The sequence below is a fragment of the Periplaneta americana genome, chromosome 16 (genome assembly GCF_040183065.1).
Source record: "Periplaneta americana isolate PAMFEO1 chromosome 16, P.americana_PAMFEO1_priV1, whole genome shotgun sequence".
Taxonomy (NCBI): domain Eukaryota; kingdom Metazoa; phylum Arthropoda; class Insecta; order Blattodea; family Blattidae; genus Periplaneta; species Periplaneta americana.
Window position 1 is genome coordinate 60,905,190 of NC_091132.1, and position 18,737 is coordinate 60,923,926.

Here is an 18,737-nt window from a genome sequence, read left to right on the forward strand (position 1 = left end):
CAGAACAAATAGCGTTCCTATCCAGCCATTATAATATTTTAGAGGCGTAGTAGACCTTCCCGTATTTCACATGGTGTATAACCCCTTTCAGACAATATGAACTTAATCATAAAAATCAAGATTATTCAAGAGAGTAATATGGTTGCTCGTGTGGAACTTCAGTTGATAGATATCCAGCCTCCTTAACACTGAAATATTTGAATAATTTTAAGGGAAAAATTGTTCCGGGGCCGGGTATCGATCCCGGAACCTCTGGTTGAACGTACCAGCGCTCTGCCAACTGAGCTACTCGGCAACTCCACCCGACACCGTCTCAACTTTTCGCGTGGGCTGACGAAACGCCAGAGACCCACATTGAGTGCACACAAACTCTGTGTGACTTGGAATTGTGGTTTTCTGTTAACGTACACAGTGACGTATATATTATGCAAATCTAGTCTTTCAGGTAAAGCTCCCTGTAAAGCAGATTTGAATAATTTCAAGGGAACAATTTTTCCGCTGAAATTATTCAAATCTGCTTTACAGGGAGCTTTACCTGAAAGACTAGATTTACACTGAAATATGTGTTTAAAAAGGCAAAAATGCAGAGCCTTTGAGGAGCATATAATACAAACCACACTCCAAATACTGCGGAATATTTGTCTCAAATGTCTGGCTATGTTCGGGACAACCTATTTACGCAAGAAAAAAAAATTCTAGCTTATGAAATACCTCAATCACGACCACGATTAACTAATTCACATCTGCAGAACTATTTACGTGTAGCTACAAGCGACTTCTCCTTGAACATCACTAAAATTCTGAGTAACGTTCAAGTTAGAGTCGTGCACAACCGTTTACGAACAATTATACAGTATATTGCTACAGAACACCTGGCGCTATAGACAATATGCAAAGCTCCTCCGTCTAGCGGAGCGATCCAGTGTTCGGTTTAACGAATGTCCGAGTCTTTCTCGGGTGGACGGTTCTGGATTATGAAAGGCAGATGACACTGAGCCATTCAGAGTTTCAGTAATCGTTTCAAGGACGCGATTATCATCGTGTACCTTTCAATTGATATTTCCTCCTCATTCATTCATTTAGGTATTGCAGTTAGGTATTTTCAGAAGGAACAGATCATGAAACTACAATCATTATAGCTTGAGAATGGTTTTTATTTTTGTTAATAACTTTTTATTTCTTTGAACATGATTTATTAATTAAATAATAATACATCCACTTAGAATAATTAAAAGGCATAGGCTATATTAACAATTAGGCTACTCTTTTACAGGTAATCTATGCATTTTGAGTTTAAAGTATGAACATACAATAGTAAGTGTGTAATTATTTGCTCTTCTATTTTGTACGTAATTGTAATTTATTTTATTCTTGTATTTGTTTACATGTCAGATTTATCTATGCATTACTCTTATTTCCTTTGTTGTTACCGGTGTCCCTTAGTTGATTCATATATTAGTTATGGAGATAAATGTACCAAAGTGTCGAATAAATTATAGGCCTATTTCAAGCTAACATTTTTTAAATTAGGAAAAGTAAATTTCCTTCAATTGTTACTCCGTGTAGTCAGAATATGTCGTCAGAATTCTTGTATGGTAAAGTGCGCCTGGTGTTCTGTCTACCCTGCAAAACATTAGATGCAACCGCTTGAAAATCGGATATTCAGTCGAATGTTCAACCCCGCCGATTGTTCTCCGACCGGTCGAATATAGGCTAAACAGGTTCTAAACACTGTTCTGCATCACTCTAATTCAAGTTCAAGGATATCATTACTGTATGAGTGTTTTGAAATTTATATCTGTTTATTTATTTATTAAATTTAGCCTATCTATTCATACAGGACTAATCAAAACATATTCTATTTCATGGTTGTCTCTCACTTAGTATTACGTTCGGATGGTGTTCTCAATCTTCAAAAAGTTGAGAACCCCTGCTGTAATGGATAGGCTTTTATTGTAAAATTGAAAATAAAAGTACCGGCATTTAACTTTCAAACAAACCATTTAAAAATAATTCACTGCATTATAGGAAGTGATCAGGTAAGACTGTTAGCAGAATATTATTTTTCTTACTCAAACATCTGTGACTCTTAATTACATGTGTAAAATAATTATAACCTTATTTTAATGAGTTTTAAGTATAATTATTATTACTAAATTAATCTTGATTGCTTTCCCTGTTTCTGAAGCTACGCCATGCCAATGCATAATATATAGGCCTAATTTCAAGTTCTAGATGGAACCTATTCGCATAATTCTATAGGATTTCCTAAATCCTGATGTAGCAGCTATACAGTGCTGTAATACTGCCTTCTTTTTCCCCTCAAACTTGGATTCTACAGGTTATTAAAATGGAATGCTGCGCAGTAACAGCTCGCCGTAAAAAATAGGCGAAGTGCTGTTCACATACAATATATTATGAGTAGATCTACTATTCGTAAACTATATATCAGCCAGAACCTCAATCAGAGGATAAATTAATTATTAATACGAGATAAAATTGTTTTTTTTTTTACGCATAAATAGGTGAAGTGGCACTTCACCTACTTCACCTGAATAGCCGCCCCTGAATTACTGCCAGTGTTCATATACTGTATAAATACACATGTCTAATTTAATAACATTTTGAAGCTATTAATCAGTTTTCTTTTATTATTAGTGTAGATGTAGAAATATTTCAATCTTACTGAGTGTGTTATGTTCATTTATATAGATAAGGAACTTCATTATTTACTATTTCATCGAGAATTTTGTTAAAATATGTCTTCGGTGCCGTAATGCAATGTAAAAAAAGCACTCAACCTGCCGCCATCTTGGATGTCAGAGTCAAGTCCGGTAGTATTTGGTTCCTGGTCCAGACCTCTTGCTTTGTAGGGACGCGGACGGGGAGAAAATCAGTAGGCCAGAACTCATTGGTGTGCCATCTGTTGACGAATTCATTTACTGCTTAGTGAGACGGTAAAAACGAAAGCACGACTGTCTTGAACTGCTAACTCTAATTTGTGATTGAGACAATTGAATAATAGTAAATGGCCTATAAACTCCATGCTGTGCTCAATTTTTGTAGGTAATTTGTTTATTCATTATATCTGTGGTTTGAACGCTGATTTCATTTAGATGGTTTGAGAACGAAAGAAAAATGAGTACGGTAATGCAAACAGGAAGTATGTGGGTTGGAAAGAAAGCAGTTATTTTATTTTGCTGTATTTTTAAGCATATTTTTATTTTATGCATTACAACTATATATACTCTAATACACCTTCTGTTTTCTATGAATTTTTCAAATTAAATGAAAATAAATTATGAATATTAATGTATGCATATACTTGGGAGGAAGAGAGAAATACCATGAAGTGTTACGAAGAAATAATTTATTCTTCGGTCTCATTTGTTTTGTGGTGTGCTTGTTTCTTTAATCTCATGCTTTGTTTCCTGTGGAAATGCTCTATCTCTGTTTGGCTCTGGATTCAGTTTTTGAAGTTCATGACAAATTATTTGTTCGGTAGGTGTATTCCAGTCTTGTAATTTGGATGACGAGAAGAAAAGATGGAGAATACCTGGTACCAACAGCGATATTGTTGATATTATGAACACCAGTTTCCATTGTCCCACAGTTTGCTGTAAATTCAAAAACAATTATTGTCATTTGTATTATACTGTTACTTGCATAAATTAACTGATTGTACTGAAAATAATATATCCCCTCTTTTCTTTTTCTTTTAAATCCTTCTACTTCATTTGAAATATTAGAGAATTTTATCTGTTCCGTCTCATTATTCGATAGATTAAACCAGAGATGTCAAAGCAAGCGCATTTTCTGACCTTGATGTCGTGCGCGGGCAGCAAGCGCAAAGTATGGAAAGAGGAAGGGTTGTGTATATGAATAAGGAGCCTGTTGGATTAAGAAAACAGTGGTGCACAAACTTCAAACGGAACGTGAAATTTTATGTCGTTATTTTTATATGGCTTCTTTCTGTTTGATATTATCTATATTGTCTGTAAAACAAAAGTACTAACACCGATTTCTTAATATTGCAGTTGTGTTTTAAACGTTAATAACATAATAGAGACTTAAGAAGGAATATTCACTTAAATTCCATAGTAGTATAATATTATACTGTATTACGTAGATGAATGAAACACATCATTCATAAAGAAAGTGATATTCCAAAGAAAGAGATTGAGTATGACATGATAAGTTGGAATTGATATTGATGGTATCTTTAGCCTTACAAAAGTAATCAATAAACTAATCAAAACAATATTGCAGTACAAAGCAAAGTTACCTAGGTACTGTATCTGTTTTAAGTGTAACTAATATTACATAACAAAACTCTTATCGCATTATGCTTTTAAGGTGATATTTGTGAGCAACTTCCTATCATCAGTATATTAAATTATTTTCTCGAAATCTGCTGAAGCTATAGAGCTGACATTTTTCCAACACATGGGCACGCATCTTCTGCTTATGATGTAACAGTAGTTGCTTTGTTAATTCATTTCCTTACAAACAATTTCCATGCGAATATTTTCCAAATTTTCAATACACTATCTTCAGTAATACGTATATACGGTAGGGTAAACATTGGTAATTTCGTGGCAGTGGTTATTTCGTGATACTTTTTCTTTGCTCTTTTGTGAACTAACCAATGGTGTTACGAGATCCAAATTTCCGCCAAGGGATTGCATATGTTCTCCAGTTTCCAGAAACATACAGCTAAGCTTTGTGTGACTATTGTAGTTGCTTCAGTGAGCTTTTATGTTTGGAGAGAGCAAGTTTGCGTCGAATTCTCAGGCATACAAATTTTGTGGATGTTTGTAATTACATTACAGGCTTATTACTAAAGGTAAGCATATGATATTTGGTACAAAGATTTAGTGTATCTTCATGAAATTTTAGATACATCTGTAGTCGCCATATAGGCTTAGCTTTACTGATAGAAATCTTAGCTGTTTGAGGCGGAATTTTGTTGAGCATTAAGTGTTACAATTTTTAAAATAGTATAAAATGTATTACAATAGGAATTTTAGAAATCTGAAGACAAGATGTGATAACAAAAAAGAAAACGGAGACGTAATGGGTTCAGTGTAGCTACTGTTTGAATTATCATGCTAAGTGTCAATGATAAGTGCTAGATGACTTACTTTCAAGAATTGTGACAGAAGATGGAACATGGCTCCACCATTTTGGACCCGAGACAGAGGCAGACAATGGAGTGGCATCATGCAAATTCACCAAAGAAATAGAAATTCAAAAGTACACCTTCGGCAGGAAACGTTATGGCTACTGTGTTTTTCGATTCAGAAGAACTCTTGCTTGTGGACATCATGCCACACGGAACCACCATTAATACTGACGGGTATGTTGCAACTCTCAAGAAACTGCAAGTTCGACTGAGTCGTGTTCGACGACATCGGGAGAAGCAGGATGTTCTGCTATTGCACGACAACGCACAGCCATATGTCAGTCACAAGAACACAGACCAGATCAGAAAATTCGGATAGACAACACTGAAACAGCCGCCTTACAGTCCTGAACTGGCACCGTGCGATTACCATCTCTTTGGTAAACTGAAGGATCCTTTCGCGGAACGAGGTTAGAAGATGACTCCCTTGTGCACGCTGCTAAAGAGTGGCTCAGACGTGTTGGTCAAAACTTTTACCGTGCTGGTCTACAGGTCCTCGTTCCTAGGTTAGGTAAGGCAGTTGAAAGGGAAAGGGATTATGTGGAGAAGTGACATTTTGTTCCTTAAGGATGCATCTACATTCTGTGAAAATAGCAAAGCTGTAGGATAAAAATATAATTTTTAAACAAACGTTATGCATTACTTTTGGAGTTACCCTAGTAATATAGGGCTATAGTAAAGTCCGTAATAAAAGTGTTCACCCTTTCAAGGCAAAGAAGATCCCTTTTCAATTTCAATTTTTACTTTGATTTCATTCTTATTATGTGTTGATATGTATTTCTATGTTTTCTTGCTATGAATATTAGACGGAATTACTATGTTTGAAGTCTTGTAACGATAAATGAGAATTTCATTTGACTTTAATGAATTTTTCCACAATTCTTCTACCTCTCACGAAATTATCAATGCAATATCACGAAATTACCAAGGTTATCACGAAATAACCAACCTTTCAGCTTAAGTTGTAAAAGTGGTTTTTGGCATATATTCAAGAACGTATCCAATCTTTTATGTCTCCAGATTTGTACAGCAAGTTATCGTCTTTTAGATGAAAAAATCGGAATAAGGAAATATTTACACATTTGCATTTTAAATTAGTTTTCATGAAATTATCACGAAATTACCAATGTTTACCCTATATTAGATTTACGAAAACATTCTGTAAGGCTACTAAATAAATATCTGAAAATTTCACTTTTCTATAAGAAAAGTTGAGAAAATATTTCTTTTGAATAAAAAAAATCAAACTTGTGAAAAATGAGCATTAAAATTAAAACTTACATTCTTATAATGCACTTATACTTCTCAGGCAAATCTAAAAATTAACATGGATACAGTTTTAATAAGTTCTCTTCCTTTTATCTATTGAATCAGTGCTGGCCATCCCTGAATATAGCTCGACCAAGCGGCATATACTACCTCACTCTTCTGACTCTTTCCTTTCCGCTGTAAAGCGCTCAGGCTTTTCTGAGCTCTAAAGCGCGCGCTTGCTCCTATGGGCATCAATTGACATGCCTGGGTTAAACACTGGTAAGTGCCTAGTCTTTATTTGAACTATACAGGGTGATTCACGAGGATTTACCGTCTCTTACGGAGCTTATTTCCAAAGACATTCTGAGCAAAAAATGTCATACAAACATTTGTCCTAATCTCAATATTTTCAGAACTACACTAATTTGAAGTTGTTTGTAAAATACCATTATTCTTGAGTTTTAAGGGTAAAAGAATACTATAGATAAAGAATGAACTATTGAGGACTATCATTTCTTTAATTAGCTAATATTCTGAAGTTAAAAATGTATTGTGAATTCTATAGTTGCTTCGTTCACATTTTTTTTTTAATTTTTAACCACAAAATTACATTTTCTTACGCACTTACAACAACAATAGTTGCAAATGACGCCACTCTTGTATATTCTATAAGACTGTACATTAGGATGTACGAGTATAACTAAACTGTGAATAATCAAGTTTCTAAAGTCGTATGATTTGTAACAATTTTTGTGATAAGTGCATAAGAATGATGTCATTTTTAGTTAAAAATTGGAAAATAAAGTCTCTACAAAACACAAAACTTCAAAACACGTTAATTAAAGAAATGACACTTCAGAATAGTTTAGGCTAGCATCATTCGTTTTGAAATAAATAAAGAAAGAAATGTGTTGGTTCTATATAAATCACTCTGTACCATCGACTGGTTCTTACAACAGAGCATCACTACGTCGTTTTTTAGTCAAGATGTCTGACAACATGGATCAAACAGTTAGGCTATTTCTTTATCAGAATATGAGACAGAAATAGAGAAATTTCTAATAACAATGTAACTATATAGCCTAAATGCATTTCCCATTTTCAACATTTATATTTTAAATAGTAACATTTGTTTGTTTGTTTGTAGTACGTTTATTATCCTTTGTTAGCCATTAAATTAAAGTACTATTACTTTTAATCCATTCATTTACTGTAGAAACAGCAGCAATAAGTATGCCTACATTTTATTGTGTAGGGTATAAGAAATACGTTTGTTAATTATATCAAAATAAACTTGTAGAAATTCAAAAAGTTAAGTTATCATTATATCTGTCGTCGATTTGCAAAAGGGGACATGTCCAAAGTTGGAAAATCGCAAAAATTATAACTAAGTTAACAAATAAAATGTTCACTTTTTTTTTCTAATTAGATCAGTATGGATATATATATATATATATATATATATATATATATATATATTCAGGATCTATGAACATTTTAATTTTTTAAGTCTGCTATGTTTTTTTTTTTTTTTTTTTTTTTTTTACGATTTCCCGACACTTTGTCATTTTGGAAGTGTCCCCTTTTGCAAATCGACGACAGAAATAATCTCGCATAAAAGCTATCGGCATGTTTGATCTAATACAAAAATCAATGTAAAAGCTATGCGACATAAATCAAAACTGACGTTAATACTATTTATTTTACTTTAAATTAATTATCACTATTTCTGACTAAATTAAACAGCCAGTATAACCTATCAAAATATTTAATAAAATAAGACACGAATTATTAAGTTACAGTAAACATATTTGGTTTTCCAAATCATCTGCACACATTCTCTTTTACTGTCTTGTTTTTATAATTATTATTCGATAAACTGTATAATAGGTACACATTCTAGTATATACAGTCACGAAGCTTGAGTTTATGAGGGTACTAGAAATAATAGATTGTGCAGGTACTATTTCGCATTATCTGTAATGAGGCGATAGCAGCGATCCTAGTGGTTAGCAACTATCTATGGATGCAAATTACTATGTATTGAGCTTCGTGACTGTATATACTAGACTGTGATAGAGAATGATTCCGTACCAAATCTATCATATCGTTGCTGAATTCAGATGCCATTTTTGTAACAATCCCACCGTCAGATGCTGGAACAGTTGTCGACTATTCAAGCGGACAGTGACGCAATCTTGTGCAGACGGAGTGCGCGCAGCGACGTGGCATATTAGAAACCATCATAATGTATTGTTCATAAGAGAGACCTTTGCGTGGAAACGGAAATTCCGTCCCCGCATGATCTGGTGGGACATGCGTGGCTCTTGGAAAACACCGCTTTAATGTTGCAAGAAGGTTAAGAGTTAATGTTGAACTGTTTTTAAAAACAAAGCTTTCTATAAAATGTATTTATAATAGTTCTACTTACATTTTGATAAGTAAGAATTCCGACCAAATATGCTGATAAGAAACCACTAACACCACCTATCATATTGCTTATTCCCAAGATGATACCTGGAAAAATTCACTTTCATTAGAACAAATACAAATTAGATATAATAATAAGTGATCTCTTCATACTTTTTGTTTTCCAAGCGGTGTCAAAATCTACAATTGTATGTATTAATTCATTGCATAACCTAGGTATAACCTAGGCATTTCATGCTATTACTTTATATTATTTCTTTATCTATTTATTATCCATTTATTTATTTTTTGCAAACTAATGACCGTATTTCAAATATTAACTTATTTTATTGACAGATATAATAGATTTTTTGCAGTTAAACTTACAATATTTAGATCAATATAGAATTCAAATATTTAGTTATATTGTCCATAGGTTTTATATAGGCCTACATAATAAGAAAATTCATTCTGAGACAATTTTTTTTTTCTGCAACATTAAAAATATATTTTTGGTGTCAATTGCATAAATGCAATAATATTGACAATCGTACCTCATTGGAGAAAATTGATGAATATTTTATTTTTAATATATTCTATAGTAGAAAATAACCCTAAATACGAAGTAACTACAATAATGTTATAATAATTAATGATAATAAAACAGTAAAAACTCACGAGCGAAGTTGGGACTCAAGTCAATAAAGTTGCAAGTGCTCCTGAAGATATAAAACCCATCAGCAAAGTTGGGACTCATGTCAATAAAACTTGCAAGTGCTCCTGAAGATATAAAACCCATCAGAAAAGTTGGGACTCATGTCAATAAAACTTACAAGTGCTCCTGAAGATATAAAAACTCACCAGCGAAGTTGGGACTCGTGTCAATAAAACTTATAAGTGCTCCTGAAGATATAAAAACTCACCAGCGAAGTTGGGACTCGTGTCAATAAAACTTACAAGTGCTCCTGAAGATATAAAAACTCACCAGCGAAGTTGGGACTCGTGTCAATAAAAGTTATAAGTGCTCCTGAAGATATAAAACCCATCAGAAAAGTTGGGACTCATGTCAATAAAACTTACAAGTGCTCCTGAAGATATAAAAACTCACCAGCAAAGTTGGGACTCATGTCAATAAAACTTGCAAGTGCTCCTGAAGATATAAAAGCTCACCAGCAAAGTTGGGACTCGTGTCAATAAAACTTATAAGTGCTCCTGAAGATATAAAAACTCACCAGCAAAGTTGGGACTCATGTCAATAAAACTTGCAAGTGCTCCTGAAGACACAGTCCCGCTCATTCCAGTGGCTCCAATTGAAAATACAATTGCAGCAGTGGAGTTGCAATCAGAGAAAGCAAGTGCGAGCATAAACAAACCCTGACCAATACAACCTGTGAAGGAATCAGTAGCAGCTTTAATCATTCGTTAGATAGAAATATTACTTAAACACATCAACAATTTAAAACCAAAAAATAATATACCTATAAAACTTGTATGCCACCCCTTTAATATTGTTACAGTGCTAGTTACTGGTGCTTAAATTTTTGACAAAGCCATTCGTTGTTTCATATGGCAATAAACTAGAGAGACCAGACATCCCATTTTTAGCAGGATTGTCCCATTTCGGCCTCTTGTCCCATGTCCAGAAAGAAATGTAGTAGGGGATTCCAAATTTCCTATTTTTTTTTTTCAAATGTCCATTTTCTATTTATCTTAAAAAATAATTTGTGTTTGGAATCTCGTTATTTGGAAACTGCTTAAAAATATTCTAAGGCATTCGAAAAAATAATATCGCTAATGTGTTTTTCGTTACCTCGGGCAAATAGATAAACAGTTTTTATATTTTCTACCAGGTGCAACGTACTTGATACTTTCTTTCCCAACATGAAAGACCCAAAATCTTGAAGGGCTTTTTCTACAATCCATAGTCTGTTCTTTATTTCAAGTTCATTTATAGCCAATTTAAACTGTGCGTTAAAGCCATTAAAAAGATAGAAGAAGAATGTACAGTAGTGGCAGAAAAAACCGGACCGATCCTTGTAGCTGATTTCAGAGCCTTGTTTACTCCAGAACACGATAGACTGGTACTACGCGACCAAGGCAGGACCCGTCGTGGCAGAATGAGGAACTCCGTGCTCGTTTCGTATGTTTACTGCTGGAGTATCGTCATATCCAACGCCTAGTGTTCAATCTGGTCGTAATGCCGCGTGTAGGAAGCTGTGTGTTTCGTGGCCAAGCGCGGAGCGTTGTAATGTCATAAAGTTTTGTGATGAAGAAAAGACAACTGGTTTCTTCCTACCTCTGTCGAAGGCAACAGAGCGTGCTGCAGCTATTGTGAAGACCAAATAAATAAGGAAACAATTAGTAGTCCACACGGAGTAACGGTTAGCGCGTCTGGCCGCGAAACCAGGGTTCGATTCCCGGTCGGGACAAGTTACCTGGTTGAGGTTTTTCCGGGGTTTTCCCTCGACCCAATATGAGCAAATGCTGGATAACTATCGGTGCTGGACCCCGGACTGATTTCACCAGCATTATCAACTTTATCTCATTCAGACGCTAAATAACCTAATGTTGATAAAGCGTTGTAAAATAACCTACTAAAAGCAATTAGTAAAATTAGAAAGGAAGGTAAAGAATGAGAAATGCTAAGATAAGAAATGCATATCAAATGCAATACCACATAAAATACGGTAGCTACTTTAGTTTACGTTACTTTCGATTCGTGTTCTCTCCTTTACGAACACCGATGTTGTGGTCTGTTTTCTGAATACATTTCTATGTGTGTAAGCATATGATAAATAAAACTAAACAATAAACTATAAATTATAAAGTTATACGAACATATAATATGTAAAGCGTATTAATAATAACGAAACAAGAGAACAGTTCAGCATGTGCTTCATTTTGCATCTGATGCGGACTTTACAGCACGGCCTGTGTTGTGAAGCGAATCGCAGCGCTACCAAACAAAATGGTTCCCGCCTTGGTCGCGTAGTAATTAAGACTTTCGTGGTTCGAATCCTGCCTGGGAAGGAATTTGACACATGCATAACAAGCACGTTCTGTGTTTTGTATACGATTATTGCGTATTATAAAATCAAGACAATACAATCATTGTATATAAGGGTTAATATCGGAAAGGTCTAAAATGCTGGTGAGGTTGAGAATAATTGTTGGAAACCATACTTAAATTGTCAAAAATGTGGTAAAACATAAGTCTGAAAAGATGTTTTTTTTTATATATTTAGAGTTCTGCATTACAGTTTTAGAATGTCGAAAACGTAGATGACGTACACTTTTGCTTTCCCTATATTTAACTGTTACATTAATTTATTTATCACATCTATTCCGTACCTTACCTTTCTTGCATGTTTGCCTGGTTTCGGTTCCTGCTGCAATGAATAACAACATTCATTTTCAAAGTTTCAAATGAAAATGACCGCCGAGTTTCGGATAGTATAACCTTGTATGCGGAAAACTGCGTTCAACATCGGCTGAAACCAAGGGCGCATATGTAAAATATTTTAAATCATCCATTTCTACACCAAGTTGATAACAGTCGCACTTGTCATCTGACAAAACTATTTCAATTTTGCGTAATGAATTGAAACCACCTTTTTTTGTATTACTGTGTTCATTTTCGCACACACCTTTTTGCTTATATCATCTTGCAGATCATTCACTTTTTAAGATGAGATTGTTTACTATCGAAATTTTTTCCACCAATTTGACACCAGTCTTTTCGAGACATTCGATTGTAGAGGGGGATAAATCCAAAATTAGATTAAATATATTCACACTGTTTTTTAATATTTGGGTCACCAAGAAGAGTTTGGGCATTACTTATGGAAGCTGCATCGTTTCCGTCAAACATCTGTATGACTCCTGCTATCCTTCTATACAATAATTGTATTGTTTTGATTTTATAATACGCAGTAATCGTTGTACAAAACACGCAAAGTGCTTGCTTAGGCGTGTGTCAAATTCGCTTCCGCTGCCTGTACTTGAAACACGTCCGGCGTCTTGTGTTCACCTTCAATCGACCTGAAACTAATATAAATATACCGATGTCATGGCCTTACTCATGACCAGGCTTCGAGACTTTGGACCCGATACAATAAGTTTACTGTGCAAGCACTATAGGTTGTTGACTCGCTGCAGGTAGTGAAAGATAGAGATATGTTGAGGTAACAACGTTGCTGTTTAGAATAGAGTACGGTAGTATGGGGAAACAGACATTATGTACATTCTGAAAGTAAATATATATTACACAATGACAATGTCAAGAGAATATGAAAAGCATTTATTCTCCTGTCCTTTATAAGCATTTGTGATTAATTATACACAGTGTTAATGGTGAAAATAAACATGTATCAATTTTAATATCTTCATCTATCCTATTGGTCGTATTTAGAAATTGCAGTTACAGTACCGAATTGCAGTGTACTACAAGATACATTTTCAGTGTTTCAAACGTAAATCTTTTTCAGTTATCTGTCAAACACAGTTTGTACTGTGAAAAGCTGCGCTCTACGTCGCATGACGTGATAGGAGCAAAACGAAAAAACCTAACATCATTGCAGTCTCTAAGAGACAGTCCATTATTCTCGGGTGACTCTATGTCTACTAATTTGCAATATTTATATTACACAATGTTCCATATCCGTTATTTTTACATAAAATTGATTTCCACTTCTGTTTTAGACTTTCAGTAACCGGTGTACCTGGTGTCTCATTAATTATCTGTGTCATTTCCACAATTAATTTGAGGGCTTCCGGCATCTCTTGCTCTGACTTTTCTAACCGTGTAATAGTTTCAGACACAGTTTTAAAATAGGTTTGTATGAAAACCAAATTATACGTCAGAACCTTCAAATCCAGAGCGTTTTTCTTTGCGTACTTGTTGGCATTCATTCTACAGTACCCCCACCCACTGCACGCTTTACCACTATACTGAGTACGCCGTTATGCGGATTTCCCACTCAACTGCTCTATTGGGTCCGAAGTCTCGAAACCTGCTCATGACTTACATAATCACATACACAGAAAGTCATTCCAACTAAAGAATAAAGTGTTATAAACATATCCACATGGACTTGAGATCTCTGAATTGGCAGTGACTCTTCTATTAGTTGCCATATGAACAGATCCATTGGTGTTCTATGGCTTACATCACTTTATTCTTTCGCTGGGTAAAATAATAGTACTTTAACACCTACATGCTGCAGTAGCCATTTTTCTAACATTCGTCCTTGACATGGAATCATTATTTAAGAGGTAGTCTGCAAAAATTGACATAAGTACTGAAATTATCAGACGAGCCAAATGTGGTATTCCAGAGAGAAATCCAGTCTGAAACAAATAATGACATATTCTATAAGTAGGTCTATTGATGTAAATTACATGCTAGTGTTGTCAGCGCAACAAATATTCACACATAAAACAGTGTTCTTGCTCACCATCTGTATATCCCAGCCATGAATAAGTTTGAAGTAAGTCGGAGCTTGCGTCATAATGGTATAGAATCCCCAAAGATAACCCCACTCTGCGAAAATATTTATCCAGACAGGTCTTGAAAGTAAGATCTTCTTCCACGGGGTTGAAAGCTTGAAAAAGATACAGTGCGTTTAGAGATAGAGTGGACCGCGGCGGCCTTGGACTGGGCGAGAGTTGCCGCATCTACTGCCGGATTTACATGTAAACAGCCTGAAAGTCCGCTCTATCTCTAAACACACTGTATTTATTCACATTCAGTATTGAATAAGAGAATAGAAAGATTGTATGCAATTGCAGTACCTAATCTTTTGTATTCCCACGGTAATTGAAAACATGTTATTTTTACTGGTTTTTCCCACAGCATTTCAAATGTATTAATTGTGAAAAATTTTCTATATTACAGTAATATGGTATAAAAAACCGTGCAATTTCTTTAAGTAATTTTAGTTTCATTTTAACATTTCTGTTCATCTTAGAATCTATATAGGATTACAAGCATAAGTGGGTTTCCGAATAAAATAACATGCTGTACCTGCAGGCTACACAGTGATTATATTTTAAGCAGTTTTTACAAATCCTGCTTTCATCTGATATTTTTTAAATAAATGCAGTAATGTAAAATTTCTCATCATTCATTTCAGTGAATTAAATCACAGTTTAAAAAAACTATGAAACTGTGGTGAACTTTTACGTACCGGTACCTTTGTTTCCTCTGTCATTGTCATTTTACAATTGCTCAATTAGTGCTGTCATGATCGGTTCTGAATAATCACTATAGCAGCTTCTTAGGATCATTAAATAAAGAATTAGTAATCAGTTAAATTTGTACTGTACATACTGTCTTTGGAGCAATAACGTCTCCGATTTTGTTCATGATGTTTAGTTTTTCTTCCTTTGAGATGCGTGGATGCTGGGCAGGACTATCATACGCCAGTAACCACCAAGCAGTAAACCAAATCACACCAATTGCTCCAGTAATGTAGAATACTGAAGGCCATCCAAACCAACTGATGAGTAGTCCACAGAATGGATATGTTACAGCAGCTCCAACTGAAGTACCTAAAATTAAATACTGGTGTAGTTTTGTAAGTTAGGAGTGTGTTGGCTGAAATTGTTAAGTCTATTAAAGCTTCATCAGAAACCTTATTATTTGCTATACGTTGCAAATATTGTTTCAAAAGAATCCCGTTTTTGTCACTTCCCTAGCATTTGTTTCTTTGTTTGCCAATATTTAAAACTTTAAATTCTTTACGGTACTGTAAAACATGATTTGCGATCGTCATTTGTTTACTTCATAGACAATCAACTGAAAATGGCAGCTCCGTTCAAACGTTTTGGTGAAGCTAACATTACTGAAATAGAATTTTAGTAAGTCAATTAATATTTTATTGTATTAGAGTACTTTATTTCTTCTAATCGTGTAATAGTCAATTAAATCCCACTCGAGTTTTGATTTTCTCTACATAAATCGAAACCTCTAGTGAGATTACTATTAATAACTTCTACATGTTTATTGCACTTAAGCTTATGAACCCTCAGTATTTTACTGAAGTTGTAGCTGTTTTGCAATGGCATTTGCAATGACATTTTTTAATCGGGAAAAAAGTTGGTAGTTACATTTTGGTATTAAGTTTGCTACATGCCAGTTAGGTTCCTGTACGTAATTGTTGAAGAAATTTTCCAATGTCGTTTTAAGTTGAATGTTTTTATTTTTTGGTTTTGAGGTCCACATTAAATCAGCTGCGATTTTTTAAATTTTTTTGTTGCAAGTCACTGATGTAGATACTAAAAAGTCTTGTACTAAGAACTGCACGTTGTGGTACTCCTTGGTAAATGTGTCTATATTTGGAGATACAATTTACTCGTACATGCAACTCCTGCTCTTGCTGACCTTTATTTATTAGGGATCCATAGACCATATGTATAAATGTAAAGCTGATTGGATTCTGAATAGTTGCTGTGTTATCTTTTGGGCCATTTGTTTAATCTCGTCTGTGGAATACTCATTGGTTAAGTTAATTCTACGTTACAATGAATATACAAGTATTGTACAGTATATCCTAATTCCAGTAGATTAATGAATGTAAAAGCGGGTCCATATCTTCCAGGAAGTTGAATGTAGGTTACTTTTAATTAGTGTATTTTGTTGGAGAAATACTTCTTGAGCTGTTAAATTCCTTGTTGTATTTTAGTAATACGTTCTAATAATTATAAATGGAAATTCTCTTAATTTCTGATATGGAAATATACATTTTTCTTCAATTCTGTACTGTATTGGTTTATTTTTCTGTGCTGTTAATCTAAAACCTCGATTTTGTATTTTGGCTAATTTAGTAAGGTAACATTAGTCCACCGCTGTGGTCTCATGGTAGCGTGTTCGATCCCGAACCCAGCGGGCCGGGGTTCGATTTCCCGCTTGGGACGAGTTGCCTAGGTGAGGTATTTTCGGGGTTTTTCCGTCACTCCTAACTTTATCAGGGTATGGAACCCCACTCATTCTCGCCACGTCCTTTCCCTCCCTCATCATCCTTTCCTTATCCTTCTCTTTCTTGGTTTTCAGATCGCGCCTGCGGCGGCCTTCCAAAGCTCCTGACGCTTTCGGCCGGCCTCCATGGAACCTAGCAGCGGAACCCACTCCCCTCCCGACGGAAGGGGTGGCCTACATCTCAGATTGTTGGCCAGACGAAAGGGGTGGCGTATAGAAATGTGGAGGAGGCTGATTGGATTGGGATGGTACACGGACTTAGAGGGTTGGCGGGACTGGTCGTGAGGGTGTTGGGGGGTTAGATCGGTTCGACGTGGGTGCGGTCGTTGGGCTAAAACCCATCCCAGGGGCGCTCAATAGACCTCAGGTCGCGGTGCATAGGGATGTTCCCCTCCCTGCCTTATAGAGGGAGAAAAAAAAGGTAACATTATGATCTGTAATTATTAAGATTTCTTTCCATGTTTCGGCGTTGGTTTCATACAAATTAAGAAGTTATATCTGTAACCGGTCATAATGCTAGTGAATTGTATATGTATTGTAAGATGGAAAACTGAATTGAATAAATAAGGACACTTAGTCTGAATTTGAAATTTTTGACATTAATGGTACCGTAATTTATATTAAGGCTCAACAGAAAATTATTTTCATAAAAATGTAAGCATAAATAAGCTTTTATAAAATGACCTCTACTTTGAAGATTACCTCTAATTGAGGTTCTGATTGTCATGTACTATATTTATTATCTCGCAGTACATCTCACTTGGCGATATGTGTTAGAGGAAAAACAATATTGTTAGAATGGATTTGAAGTCTGATTAGTGTAATATGTAGCTAATCGGCGATGTATGCAATGGAGGGGGAAAGGAACTGACCACTCTACCACATTATCTCCTGGCCTAGTTACCTCGTAAGTGGTGCCATGTTGGTATCACTTGTGAGGTTGAGACCTGTCTTCGGACAGTTGACTAAACAACAACAACTTTGAAGATTACACAAATTTCTTGTCACAACGCATTCCAACTGAAATTTTGCTCCATAACCGACATTACTTATGAGCAGAGCCCGAATTTTTGTGCAAAATGCATTTATATGCAGACTAATTTAACATATTATGCAAACATAGTTTTCTTCGAGTATCATTACAGTAGTAATCACTTAACAGATACAGTATTTGTTAGTACATGTGAGTGCATATTTTAAAATTCATTTACATTACATACGTATTTTCCTATTTCAGTATAAAAATTGCATCTTCTGGACATACTCTGATTTATATTTTCAATCTGATGTATAAATGCACTAACAAATATGTGCTATGGATTGCTCTTGTCATGATAATGAAAGAAAGTCATGTTTGCAGACTTAAAACTAGTTTACATATAATATGCATTTGCATAAAAAGTCAGGACGTGCTTATAAGTAATGTCGATTTTGGAGCAACATTGTTGGAGTGTGTTGCAAGAACAAATTAACCCTTAAATTGGCAAAACTTCATTTCTCACACTAGTTTATTAAACCTTGTCGGATTGTAAAGAAAACAATTGCAATGTCCATATTTTATATGTCTTACAATATTATAGTATTGTGAAATTTTAATTTTCCTACCAATTTTTTTCTATTGTTCTATTAAAATTAGAGCATATAGCCTAGTAACTTGTTGTATTCTATAGGATACTTTATCAGTTTAAGAGTTAATATAATGTTCAAAGTAAAGAAGTAAAGGTCATTAGGCCTAGATTGTATGATCTTGAGCTACTTTTCAGCGAGGTTTGTTATCGCGTGACGGTAGGCCTACTAGTCTTTTAGTTTTGATGCGAAGAATTCAGCGATACCCATTTCAGCGTCGCCCAAGTTTTCGACATTTTTTCCACGCAGGGATTGAACCATGGATCAAAACAGATGAAGGCGTAAGAT

The 18,737-nt window shown here is 34.9% G+C and overlaps 1 protein-coding gene across 3 annotated transcripts in view; it reads right to left on the reverse strand.

Moving 5' to 3' along the window:
- Positions 1–3,187: 3,187 nt before the first annotated feature.
- The window catches only part of LOC138716361 (vesicular glutamate transporter 1-like), an 82,495-nt gene continuing 66,945 nt past the window's right edge, over positions 3,188–18,737 (reverse strand). For all 3 annotated transcript variants that reach the window (XM_069849369.1, XM_069849370.1, XM_069849371.1), the window contains 6 exons: positions 15,177–15,397; positions 14,302–14,448; positions 14,062–14,194; positions 10,078–10,233; positions 8,868–8,953; positions 3,188–3,617 (listed from right to left, as the gene is read on the reverse strand). In XM_069849369.1, the coding sequence (XP_069705470.1) occupies positions 3,384–3,617; positions 8,868–8,953; positions 10,078–10,233; positions 14,062–14,194; positions 14,302–14,448; positions 15,177–15,397 (977 nt within the window). In that variant the 3' untranslated portion in view covers positions 3,188–3,383. The remainder of the gene's footprint in view (positions 3,618–8,867; positions 8,954–10,077; positions 10,234–14,061; positions 14,195–14,301; positions 14,449–15,176; positions 15,398–18,737) is intronic.